The sequence below is a fragment of the Theropithecus gelada genome, chromosome 8, assembly GCF_003255815.1.
Source record: "Theropithecus gelada isolate Dixy chromosome 8, Tgel_1.0, whole genome shotgun sequence".
Lineage (NCBI taxonomy): Eukaryota > Metazoa > Chordata > Mammalia > Primates > Cercopithecidae > Theropithecus > Theropithecus gelada.
The window spans coordinates 96,879,433-96,892,344 of record NC_037676.1 but is presented as its reverse complement, the minus strand read 5'-3'; the positions used below and the strand labels follow the sequence as shown (position 1 = coordinate 96,892,344).

At 39.6% G+C, this 12,912-nt stretch overlaps 1 protein-coding gene across 1 annotated transcript in view; it reads left to right on the top strand.

Annotated features, from left to right (window-relative positions):
- The window catches only part of VIRMA (vir like m6A methyltransferase associated), a 65,299-nt gene that overhangs the window by 11,978 nt on the left and 40,409 nt on the right, over positions 1–12,912 (top strand). Inside the window, exons 3-7 of the mRNA XM_025394529.1 lie at positions 2,675–2,761; positions 3,859–3,907; positions 6,359–6,527; positions 10,299–10,421; positions 12,120–12,392. Coding sequence (XP_025250314.1) covers positions 2,675–2,761; positions 3,859–3,907; positions 6,359–6,527; positions 10,299–10,421; positions 12,120–12,392 — 701 coding nt within the window. The remainder of the gene's footprint in view (positions 1–2,674; positions 2,762–3,858; positions 3,908–6,358; positions 6,528–10,298; positions 10,422–12,119; positions 12,393–12,912) is intronic.

Below are 12,912 nucleotides of genomic sequence, written 5' to 3'. Positions count from 1 at the left end.
GATACCTTACATGAGGTTAGGTTTTTTAGAGTCACCGAGTTGTAAGATGACTGTCTAGTGCAGTCAGATTTCCTTTGATTCTTTAAATCGTTTTTCAGTGACCAGGACCTGAGCCTTTGGGGTCTCAAAAGTAAAGAAAGAGTTTGTATTTTAGCTCTTTTTCCTTTTCTGGAGATACTGAAGTCCAGGGTCTAGTTTAAAGAAGGGCCAAGAGGGATCAGGTGCAGTGGCTCATGCCTGTAATCCCAGCACTTTGGGAGGGTGAGATGGGTGGATCAGCCGAGGTCAGGAGTTCGAGACCAACCTGGGCAACATGGTAAAACCCCATCTCTATTAAAAATACAAAAATCAGCCGGACCTGAAGGCACGTGTCTGTAGTCTCAGCTACTTGGGTTACTGAGGTAGGAGGAGCGCTTGAACCTGAGAGGCGGAGGTTGTGGTGAGCCGAGATCGCACCACTGCACCCCAGCCTAGGTGACAAGAGCAAGAATCCTCTCAAAAAAAAAAAAAAAAAAAAAAAAAAAAAGAAAAGAAAAAGTAGTAAAGAAGGGTAAGAGGAAGAGACTAGAGTTGTTGGGCGCTTGTGATTGAATTTGGGTAAGGCAAATGTATGTTGTTATTTTGCTGTTACTTTTTAGTGTTTTCTGTATTCCTTTATTTCATTTATAAGATATCAGGAGTACTTTTACATCATTAAATATTATTTGATTTTATGATTTCTAATAGCTACATAGTCTAATGAATGACTATACTATAAATATATTTGATTCGCCTCCTATGTGGGGACCATTAGATGGTTTTTAGTTTTCAAATTACAAGTAATAGTATGATGAATATCCTCTTGAAAAAATCTGTTCAAATATCAAGGTTTTCTGTAGAAACACTTTCTAGAAAAAAGTACATCAAGTGGTGTGTCTTTGTCCATTTTGTGTTACTTTAACAGACTACCACAGACTGGATAATTTATAAAGAAATTTTTATCTCAAAGTTCTGGAGACTGGGAAGGCCAGTATCAGGGTGCCAGCAATCTGGCAAGAATGTTCTTGCAGCTTCATCTCATGGTGGAAGGCAAGAGCCAGAGAGCCCAAGAGAGCAAAAGGGAGCAGAACTTGTTTTGTTAACAAGCATACTGTCACAGTAACTAATCCACTCCCCAGATAACAGCATTCATTCATTCATGAGGGCAGAGTCCTCATGACCTAGTTGCCTCTTGTTAGGCTTGCCTCCCAACACTGTTGCATTGGGGATTAAATTTCCAGTACATGAAATTTGTGGGATACTTTCAAATAGTAGCTTGATGTGAACATTTTCTTAGTCTACTGAATTTTATTGCCACGTTGCTTTTCAGAACGATTATGCCTGTTTGTGCTTCTACCAGAAGTGCATACAGGAAACTCTTTGATAGTACTCTAGACATTATAGTTATTAACATTTGGATTTTTATATAAGTGAACAAGAATAAAGCATATGGTGTTCAAAGTCAAGATTTTAGTTGAATTTGAGGAATTTCAACCAAGGGTGCTATGGTATAATATCTTTTACATAAAGGGTAGCAAGATTTTAGTCTAGTGCAAATTAAATAAGCTCTGATATTAACCAAATAATCTATTTTTAGAAACCCTGAAATATTTTTGTAAATTGCTGCTGTACAAATATCAATTGGCTTTAAGTCACAACTTAGGGCTCTGATGCTAACATTACTATTATAGTCTTGTATTAATGTGGATTAAGTTGAAATTGTAATTATACAACTTGAAGCTAGCTAATCCCTGATTCTTTTGTTAATGAAAGGTCACAGGCATGGTGCAGCAGCTTATGCCTGAATCCCAGCACTTTGGGAGGCTGACGTGGGAGGATCACTTGAGTTTAGGAGCTTGATTCGAGACCAGCCTGGGCAACATAGTAATACCTTGTCTCTACTTAAAAAAAAAAAAAATTAGACCAGTGTAGTGGCATATACCTGTAGTCCCAGCTACTTGGGAGGCTGAAGCAGGAGGATTGTTTGAGTCTGGGAGCTGGAGGTTACAGTGAGCTATAGTCACACCACTGCACTCCAGCCTGGCAAGAAAGCAAGACTGTCTCTAAAAGGAAGGGGAGGCCAGACACAGTGGCTCACGCCTATAATCCCAGCACTTTGGGAGGCCGAGGCGGGTGAGTCACCTGAGGTCAGGAGTTTGAGACCAGCCTGGCTAACATGGCGAAACCCCATCTCTACTAAAAGTACAAAAAAATCAGCTGGGCGTGGTGGTGCATGCCTGTAATCCCAGCTGCTCAGGAAGCTGAGGCAGGAGAATTGCTTGAACCCAAGAGCAGAGGTTGCCATGAGCCGAGATCGTGAAATCGTGCCTGCCATTGCACTGCAGCTTGGGTAACAAGAGCGAAACACTGTAACTCCGTCTCAAAAAAAAAATAGGAATAGTGATAGCATGCAAAATATACTTGATTAAAATTTGATATTCAATAATACTTAAAAGGAGCTGTTGGCTACTTGAGATTGGATGTAAATAAAATTACATACAATATCATAGTTAACTATATTTTTGTTATTTAAATCTTAGGAATATCATATTCTAATTCTAGAATTGCTCTTAACTTTGTACTTACTGTGTTATTTGTTTTAATTTAGGAAGTATTTGTTACAAAGGCTGATGTTTCAACTTTGTTTCATTCACAGAGAGACATCTCCGCATACATTTCAATTAGACTTATTCTTCAACAATGTAAGCAAACCAAGTGCCCCTGTTTTCGATAGGTTGGGAAGGTATGTACCTGCTAGGTAATTTCACCGGAACTCATGAGTTAGTAAGCAACACCTTTTAATTGATTCTTTAGATAGAGGAAAAGGATATATCTGCTGGTAGACCCAAGAACACAGGGTTTAATTGTGTCAAGGCTGTAGTAAAGAAATGTCGAACTCCTAAGGAGATGTTGAGTTTATAAAGTAAAAATTTAAATGTGTGAAACAGACATTGTTTGTTAACTTGTTACTCATGCATGCCTTTCTTATATACATGATACTTTCACACATGATAGTAACCTTCTAATTTGGAAAATATTTTTGATTCTAATATAGACACATTGAGAACTAATATTTTATATGTGTCTTTCACGTCACACTACTGTGCAATTTATAATTCCATAGCCACATTTTGTAAAATGAAACTTTTGTAAGTAGATAACCCCTTTTTTGATTATTTAGTACATGCTACGTAGTTTTTTTCAGGTTAGGTATTATTAAACCTGTTGTTATGATGTCTGCAAACAAATGGGTTTGCTTAGAACTCATAAAATAAAAAAAAATTAAAGGCAGCTTAAAAATGAGAAAATGTCTGTTCCTGTCAGGAATTAACAGTTTCTTAGACATCACTCATTCTGTTATTGATCCTTCTCATTTATTGTTAAATTATGTTAATAATTTAACTCTTTTTTTAAGTGAAGGGAAACCTTAGATAATTTGAAGCAGGTAATTTTTAGTATTTGGAGGTGTTTTTATGTCAGTACCTACTTAATAAAAACAGGTGCTTTTCTTAAATTATGGTTGTAGTCTACATTTTTGTATGACTGTAATGCAAAGTGGTTCTTTACTCTGGCTGTACATTAGAATTACCTGGTGTGCTTTTAAAAATTTACTGATGTCCATACTAACCCCAAAGCAATTAATTAAGAATCTGGGATTAATTTATTTTTTTCTTTATCACATTTTGGGGGGCAGTACATTAAACTCAAACTTTGGTTTATTGAATCAAAACAAAAATCTAGCATTTGATTATATTAAATTATTTGAACCTAGAAAGACATCTTCGTGAACTGTGATGTTCAGTGTTTGAGCTTACATATTTATTTCTACTGTCTTGACAGCCTGGAATATGATGAGAATACTTCCATCATCTTTAGACCTAACTCAAAGGTAATTATGGAAGTCAGTTTTCAACTTGTCATTACTATTTGCTCTCAACTCCATTTAAAGTTTTTGATCCATATAAATCAGTGTTGCAGAATGTCATCTCTTATCTGATTCTTCTAGCATCTAGACACTATTTTATTTTTTATTTTTTATTTTTTTTATTTTTTTTATTTTTGAGACAGAGTCTAGCTCTGTTGCCCAGGCTGGAGTGCACTGGCCGGATCTCAGCTCACTGCAAGCTCCACCTCCTGGGTTTACGCCATTCTCCTGCTTCAGCCTCCCCAGTAGCTGGGACTACAGGCGCCCGCCACCTCGCCCGGCTAGTTTTTTTTTTTTTTTTTTTTTTTTTTGTATTTTTAGTAGAGACGGGGTTTCACTGCATTAGCCAGGATGGTCTCGATCTCCTGACCTCGTGATCCGCCCGTCTCGGCCTCCCAAAGTGCTGGGATTACAGGCTTGAGCCACCGCGCCCGGCCTAGACACTATTTTATAATGCAGTAAAGATGTCGTAATGTTTTTTACCTATAAAGCTCTTTCTTCCTCTTTCGAGTCAAGAAGAGGCCAGCATTTGTGCTTTACCATCTTTCATTTAGATAGGCAAGTTCAGAAGATGACAGGCAGGCAAATTGTTATTAGACACTACTGTGCCTTAATTAAAGTTTCTTTTAAAAGTACGTATTTCATATTTTTCCTTTCCTATAAAATGTATGCCTTTTTTCTTGATATGCCAGATGCCATGCTGGAAGCATTTAGTGGCAGATTTGAAATGCAGACATAATTATGACCTGGTATGGTGCTACTCAGCTTGCTGTTTGGTTTTGGGGGGGATGGGTATTAAATCATTTGTATCCTGTTTAGACTGCAAATTGTCTTTGTTATCTGTTTATCTTCCTTCCAGTGGGATTTCTGTTCAGTCTGTCAATCCTTGGCCGGTCTTCGAACCCTTCTTCTGGTCCACAGTTTCCCTGTATAGTCTAACAAAGAAATATTAATTTCTTTTTTTCCTTATTGTGCCTCCAGAAGGGGCCCTGGTAACACTTATAACTTCATCTTTAACCAACATGGTGGGGTGGAAACAGAACTCTGAAGTCAGGGCCTTTGGTTTCTTTTTTTTTTTTTTTGAAACGGAGTCTGGCTCTGTTGCCCAGGCTGGAGTGCAGTGGCCGGATCTCAGCTCACTGCAAGCTCCGCCTCCCAGGTTCACGCCATTCTCCTGCCTCAGCCTCCCGAGTAGCTGGGAGTACAGGCGCCCACCACCTCGCCCGGCTAATTTTTTTTGTATTTTAGTAGAGACGGGGTTTCACCGTGTTAGCCAGGATGGTCTTGATCTCCTGAACTCGTGATCCGCCCGTCTCGGCCTCCCAAAGTGCTGGGATTACAGGCTTGAGCCACCGCGCCCGGCCAAGGGCCTTTGGTTTCTATTGCAGGCTCTTCTTCACATGCTCTGGTTTTCTTATTTCCTAAAAGGGAATGACAATATCTGCTCTCTTAATTATGAAGATCTAGCTATTAATGTAGGTAAACTCTAAAAAGCATAAAGTTATTTTTATCTTATAGGGAAATACTGAAGGTTAATGGCATTGGCAAAAGTCTTTAATCTTTTTAGGAGAAAGTTTGTTTGCAAAAACCATTTGTATAATGCCTCTGGGTTCCCTTACTTTTTTTTTTTTTTTTTTTTTGAGACCGAGTCTTGCTCTGTCGCCCAGGCTAGAGTGTGCAGTGGTGTGATCTTGGCTCACTGCAACCTCCACCTTCTGGGTTCAAGCAATTCTCTGCCTCAGTCTCCTGATTATCTGGGATTACAAGTGCCTGCCACCACGCCCGGCTAATTTTTGTAATTTTAGTAGGCATGGGGTTTCACCATCTTGGTCAGGCTGGTCTTCAACTCCTGACCTTGTGATCCACCCACCTCAGCCTCCCAAAGTGCTGAGATTACAGGCGTGAGCCACTGCACCTGGCCAGTTCACTTACTTTTTAACGTACAATGTGGGTACATAAAATATACCTGCATGTATGAATTTGGCTTATGAGAAGAATGCTATGCAGTTTTATGGACTTTATCATTCTTGAGACTGAGCATCATTTGTGCTTTTGGTCCCTTCTACCACCCCTGTACCTATTGGGGTTTAATTTATTAATTAGCAATAACTCCTACTTAATTTTATTCTTATTTCTTTTCTCCTGGATTGGAGTCTGGTTATACTTTTGAACAAGGTTGACGTAAAGCATAGGACTGGGAGATACAATCTTAGGACAGGTGTGGGTGTAGTTATGGTAATTCTGGAGAGTCACATTAAAAGCTGTGCCTGGGTGAATTTCACTTTGTGTTGACTTTGCATTTTCAGCATACTTTTAAAGACTTTAGTTGAACCACAATCTAATTTGATATCAGCTAACTTCTACCATTTTAAAACATGACTTTGAAAGATTTTTTTTTCCCTCCCTAAAAATCAGGTGAATACTGATGGTCTGGTGCTAAGAGGCTGGTATAACTGTCTGACACTGGCAATATATGGATCAGTGGATAGAGTGATAAGCCATGACAGAGACTCTCCACCACCACCACCTCCACCTCCACCACCTCCCCAGCCACAACCAAGTTTGAAAAGGAATCCAAAACATGGTGAGAATTTTAAATTTGCTTTTGCAAGTGAAACTTATATCCGTGGTGTAAAAAAAAAATGATTCGAAGAGTGCTTTTCTACCTTTTGTTCTTGTTTTGTTTTATTTTTTGAGAGGGAGAGAGGAAGAAGAGAGGGGGAAAGTGGGGAGAGAGGGAGAGAGGAGGTGAGAGGGAGAAGCAGAGGGGCAGAGGGGGAGAGAGGGAGGAAGAGGGGGTGATAGGAGGAAGAGAAGGAAAGAAGAGGAGGCAAGAGAGAGAAGGGGAGGGAGAGAGAGGGAGGGAAAGTGAGGGACTGGCGGGAGAGAGTGAGCAAGCACACCTCTTTCACCTTTTGAACCTTGCTTAAGACTTGACAAGATAGCTATCTGTTAGTCTCCCATTCTTGTCTATAAGAGTTTCTTTTTATGTTGAAGTGGTGACATTTTATTTTCTTCCTCTGTTTTCCTAGAGAGCTTTTAAAACTGACCCAAGGGAATTTTTTCCCATTTAAAATATCTTAATGACAATGCATCCAGTGACTATTCATGGTTTACTATTAAAATTATTTGTAAATGAATTGAAAAATAGGCAGGGAGTTTGTGTATTCCCGGAGTACTTATATAAATGACATTTTTTTTCAAGAGTGCATATAAAATTTGATTAGGTATATACATCTTAACTAATGTAGATTTCTTCCACTTTTGAGAACCTTTTGCTCCTTAACTGGAAACAAGAAAAATAAGAACTTCAGTGGCTTTCTTTCAGAAGGTAGGCAGCTGGACTCATGTTTCTTAGAATCTCTTCTCACTCCAGTGTTAATTACTGTGAGAAGTTGACCACAAGGCTGGGTGCAGTGGCTCATGGCTGTAATCCTAGCACTTTGGGAGGCTGAAGTGGGAGGATTGCTTGAGGTCAGGAATTCAAGACCAGCCTGGCCAACATGGCGAGACCTTATGTCTATTAAAAAAAAAAGCAGTTGACACAATGAGATTCATAGCCAGCTGCAGTGGTATGCATCTGTGGTCCCAGCTACTCAAGAGGCTGAGGCAAAAGGATCAATTGAGCCCAGGAATTCGAGTCCATTCTGGGCAACATAGTGAGACTCCCATCTGTAGAAATAAATAAATAGGTTGGGCATGGTGGCTTATGCTTGTAATCTTCACACTTTGGGAGGCTGAGATGGGAGGATTGCTTGAACCTATAGGAGTGTGAGACCAGCCTGGGCAACATAGGGAGAACCTGCCCCTATCAAAAAAAACAAAAGAAAGAATTAGCTGGGCATGATGGCATGTGCCTGCGGTCCAGCTACTCTGGAGGCCGAGGTGGGAGGACCCCTTGAGCCTGGGAAGTTGAGACTGCAATGAGTCATGATTGTGCCACTGTACTCCAGCCTAGGCAACAGGGCAAATCCCTGTCTCAAAAACAAAAACTAAAACCCACACACAAGATGAATAAATAAAAGGAGTTTCAAGAATGCATTTTGAAATTATAATTAAAGTCACAAAGGAATAATATTTTGCTTTATAATTAGCATTTTTGTGACTATAAATGACCTTTGTTTCTCTGAATCCTGATATAGTAATGTGGTGTGAGCTCTTTTTTTTCTGATGGTGGTCATACACTGTACTTTTCTTATATCTTACCTGCTAAGCATAGCTACTCTTTCAGTTTTCTTTTTCTTTTAGTCCTTCATTTTTCTGTGCTTGTTTTTTTTTTTTTTTTTACCAAACCGTGAGCTCCTTGTGGATAGAAAGTATGTTTTACATATATTTGTGTTTTCAGTCTTATCATAGTGTCTGACGTATGTAGTGGTTACTCTAAAAATTTGTTCAATTTACTGATTTGTTTTAAAATTGACACTTAAGTACATATATACATGTGTTTTTAACTTTTTATTTAAATTTTTTTTTAATTTAGTTTTTTTGTTGTTAGAGACAGGATTTTGTTCTGTCTTCCAGGCTGGAGTGCAGTGGCTTGATCATAGCTCAATATAACCTCGTAATCCTGGACTCAAGCAGTCCTTCCACCCCACCCTGTGGAGTAGCTAGGACTACAGACGTGTGCCACCCTCCGTCCCAATTCATTTTTTTGTAGAGATTGGGTCTCACTATGTTGCCCAAGTTGGGTCTCAAACACCTAGCCTCGAGTGATCCTCCCAACGCAGCCCTTCAAAGTGCTGGGTTGATAGGTGTGAGCCACCACACCTGGCCCCTTAACTTTTTACTTTGAGATAATTATAGATTGACTGGAGGTTGCAAAGAAATATACAGGGAAGTATACTCTTTAACCTCCCCCAGTGATAACATCTTTTATAAATATAGTATAATATCAAAACCAGAAAACTGGTGTTGGTGAATCTGTGGAGCTTATTCAGATTTCACTAGTTAGACATGCACTTGTTTGTGTACGTGTAGCTCTGCATTTTTACGTCATGTGTACAGCCTTGCATAACCAACACCATGATCAAAATACTTAACTGGGCTGGGTGCCGTGGCTCACGCTTGTAATCCCAGCACTTTGGGAGGCTGAGGAGGGTGGATCACTTGAGGTCAGGAGTTTGAGACCAGCCTGGTCAACATGGTGAAACCCTATCTCTGCTAAAAATACAAAAATTTGCTGGGCGTGGTGGTGCATGCCTGTAGTCCCAGCTACTTGGGAGGCTAAGGCAGGAGAATCACTTGAACCCCGGTGGTGGAGGCTGCAGTGAGCCAAGATCGTGCCATTGCACTCCACCCTGGGCAACAGAGCAAGACTCCATCTTAAAACAAAACAAAACAAAAAAACAAGGAAAACCCCAAACTTCACTACACCATTGCCCCAAGATTGCCTATTACCCCGTTATAGCCATATTCATCCCACCCATTGCTAGCCTTTGGCAGCCACTGGTCTGTTCACCATCTCTATAGTTATATTATTTTACACATTTTACATCAATGGAATCGTGCAGTATCTTTTTGAGATTCACTTTTTTCATTCAGCATAATTTCATTGAAGTTCAACTTATATATGAATAGTTTGTTCTTTTTTATTGCTGAGTGGTATTACACAGTATAGATGTACCGAAATTTATTTAACTGCTCACCTGTTGAAGGACATTTGGGTAGTCTCTATTTTTTGGCTATCACAAATAAAGCTGAACATTCCCATATTTTTTTTGCATGAAAATAAAAGCTTGGGATTATGTCCAAGCCTAAGAGTGTATACATTATATGTGAGAAGTCAGAAATTCTAATGTTACCAGTATAGATTAATTAGCAAAATTTCTGTTAAGATGCCAGGAAGGAAGGGTTTATCATCAGTTAATTCTTAAGATAGAAGTCTCAAATGATGAAAAGTATTTTTTCAGTATGTGGGAAGTCAGAAATTCTAATGTTATTAATATAGATTAATTAGCAAAATTTCTAAGACACCAGGAAGAAAAAGTTTATTATCAGTTATTTCTGAACATGAAAATCTCAAGTGATGAAAGGTATTTTTTCACCCATTCATTTCCTTATACTTTAACATGATTATCTTTGTTCTACTTGGGGATTGATTTGTTCTAGGACTATCTGTGTATACCTGAATCTGTGCATACTCAAGTCCTGAAATTGGCCTTGAGGAACCTGCATATACAGAAAGTCAGCCCTTTATATATATGCAGATTTTGCATCCTCAAATACCATATTTTAGATCTCTGTTTGCTTTAAAAAAAAATCACATGTAACTGGTTTGAAACACAGTTCAAAGCCATGTTGTTTGGGGGCCATCTGTAATTTGAAAGTTCTTTTTCTGTCTCTCATAAAACACTAGCTGATGGGGAGAAAGAAGATCAGTTTAATGGAAGCCCTCCAAGACCGCAGCCAAGGGGACCAAGAACTCCTCCAGGACCCCCTCCACCTGATGATGATGAAGATGATCCTGTGCCTCTGCCAGGTATAAATAAAACCAGTGCTAAGGTTTTCCCCCCTAGTTAATAGTACGTTTTTGTTTTTGTTTTGAGATGGTCTCACTCTGTCGCCCAGGCTGGAGTACAGTGGCTCACTGCAGTCTTGGCTACCTGGGCTTAAGTGATCCTCTCACCTTAGCCTCCTAATAGCTGGGACTACAGGTGTGCATCACCACGCCTTGCTAATTTTTAAAATATATGTGGAGATGGGGTCTCACTATTTTGCCCAGGCTGGAACTCCTGAGCTAAAGTGATCCATCTGCCTTAGCTTCACAAGGTGTTAGGATTATAGGCATAAGCCACTGTGCCTGGCTAATAGTGCTTTTTGATTAAAGAAAAGAAATTAGGTGCTAGTAATCAAATCTTGATGCAGTCTCTCCCCATGCTGTGCAGTATTTCCTTGTGTTTTTCTTTTTCTTTTTTTTTTTTTTTTTGAGACAGGTTTTTGCTCTGTGACCCAGGCTAGAGTACAGTGGTGCCATCCCAGCTCACTCCAGCCTTGACTTCCTGGGTTCAAGAAATGCTCCTACCTCACTACTCTGCTGTAGTGACATGTACAAAAGAGTACCAGTTAAAAAGCAGTAGTAATGGGCTGGGTGTGGTGGCTCATGCCTGTAATCCTAGCACTTTGGAAGGCTGAGGCAGGAGGACCTCTTGGGCCCAGGAGTGTGAGACCAGCCTGGGCAACATACGGAGACCATTTCTCTATTAAAAATAAAAGTAAAATAAAATAAAAATAGGCCGGGCGTGGTGGCTCACACCTGTAATCCCAGCACTTTGGGAGGCCGAGGTGGGTGGATTACTTGAGGTCAGGAGTTCAAGACCAGCCTGGCCAACATGGTGAAACCCCATCTCTATTAAAAATACAAAAATTAGCCAGGTGTAGTGGCACACACCTGTAATCCCAGCTACTCAGGAGACTGAGGCAGGAGAATTGCTTGAGCCCAGGAGGCAGAGGTTGCAGTGAGCTGAGGTCATGCCACTACACTCCAGCCTGGCCGACAGAGTGAGACTCAATAAAATAAAATAAAAATAAAATAAAAATAAGTAGTATGTATTGGAAAAGATAAAAATCTGTATAGCTGCTTAAAAGCTAAAAACAAAAGGAATGGCTTAATAGTATACTTTATTATTGCTCATTGTAGATGTTGTACAATGTATACTCAATATTTTTGAAACGGTGAGTAATTCTTTTTTTTTTAAGGGTGTTTATAAGCTACATCATCCAAAATATCATTAAGTAGTTGCCATATCCAGTCTTACTGCCTTGTGTCATTTAAACCATTAAAATAATCTGTACCTTCATATACACCATGGAATACTATGCAGCCATAAAAAAGGATGAGTTCATGTCCTTTGTAGGGACATGGATGAAGCTGGAAACCATCATTCTCAGCAAACTATTGCAAAAACAAAAAGCCAAACACTGTATGTTCTCACTCATAGGTGGGAATTGAACAGTGAGAACACTTGGACACAGGAAGGGGAACATCATACACCGGGGCCTGTTGTGGGGAGGGATAGCATTAGGAGATATACCTAATGTAAATGACAAGTTAATGGGTGCAGCACACCAGCATGGCACATGTATACATATGTAACAAACCTGCACGTTGTGCACATGTACTCTAGAACTTAAAGTATAATAATAAAAAAAATCTGTTCCTGAAATCTCAATTTTTCAGTGTCTGGTGACAAGGAAGAGGATGCTCCTCATAGAGAAGATTACTTTGAGCCCATTTCTCCTGATCGGAATTCTGTTCCCCAGGAAGGGCAATATTCTGATGAAGGAGAAGTAGAAGAGGAACAACAAGAAGAAGGAGAAGATGATGAAGATGATGTGGATGTAGAGGAAGAAGAGGATGAGGATGAGGATGATCGACATACAGTAGACAGTATCCCTGAGGAGGAAGAGGAAGATGAAGAGGAAGAAGGTGAAGAGGATGAAGAAGGTGAAGGTGGGTTATGTTAGCTAGGACTTTGGGGTTTACGTACTAGAAACTAACTCGATGTAGCTTTGAAAAATGCAAAAGAATTTCTAGCAAAGATAAATGGGTTCCAAGAAACCCACGGGTCAGAATGTAGCTAGGCCTCAAGGCATGACTAGAAATGAGATTTCCGTCTCTCCTCTGCTTTGTGTGTTTACTTTAATCTCCCCTGTTTAACCAACCAGCCTAAAAACTGCCTGACTGTATCTCAGTTTTCTGTTTGACTTGCTACAATATGAGTTTCCCCTTGACAGCATCAGCTTTTGCCAGGAAAACAGGGTCATGTGGCAAATACATGTTGGTTAGGGATTTGGTGGCTGTTTTCAGAGTAAGGAGTGGTAAAGCTAGGTGGAATTCCTAAAGATGTCTACCACTTAGATATTTTAGCAAATGCTACAATCTTTTTAACAATTCAAGGGAAAAATCTCAGTTGCACAAGTACATGTGGCAGTATGATACAGTCCTTTAATTAGGCTTTATTTTTCCTTTG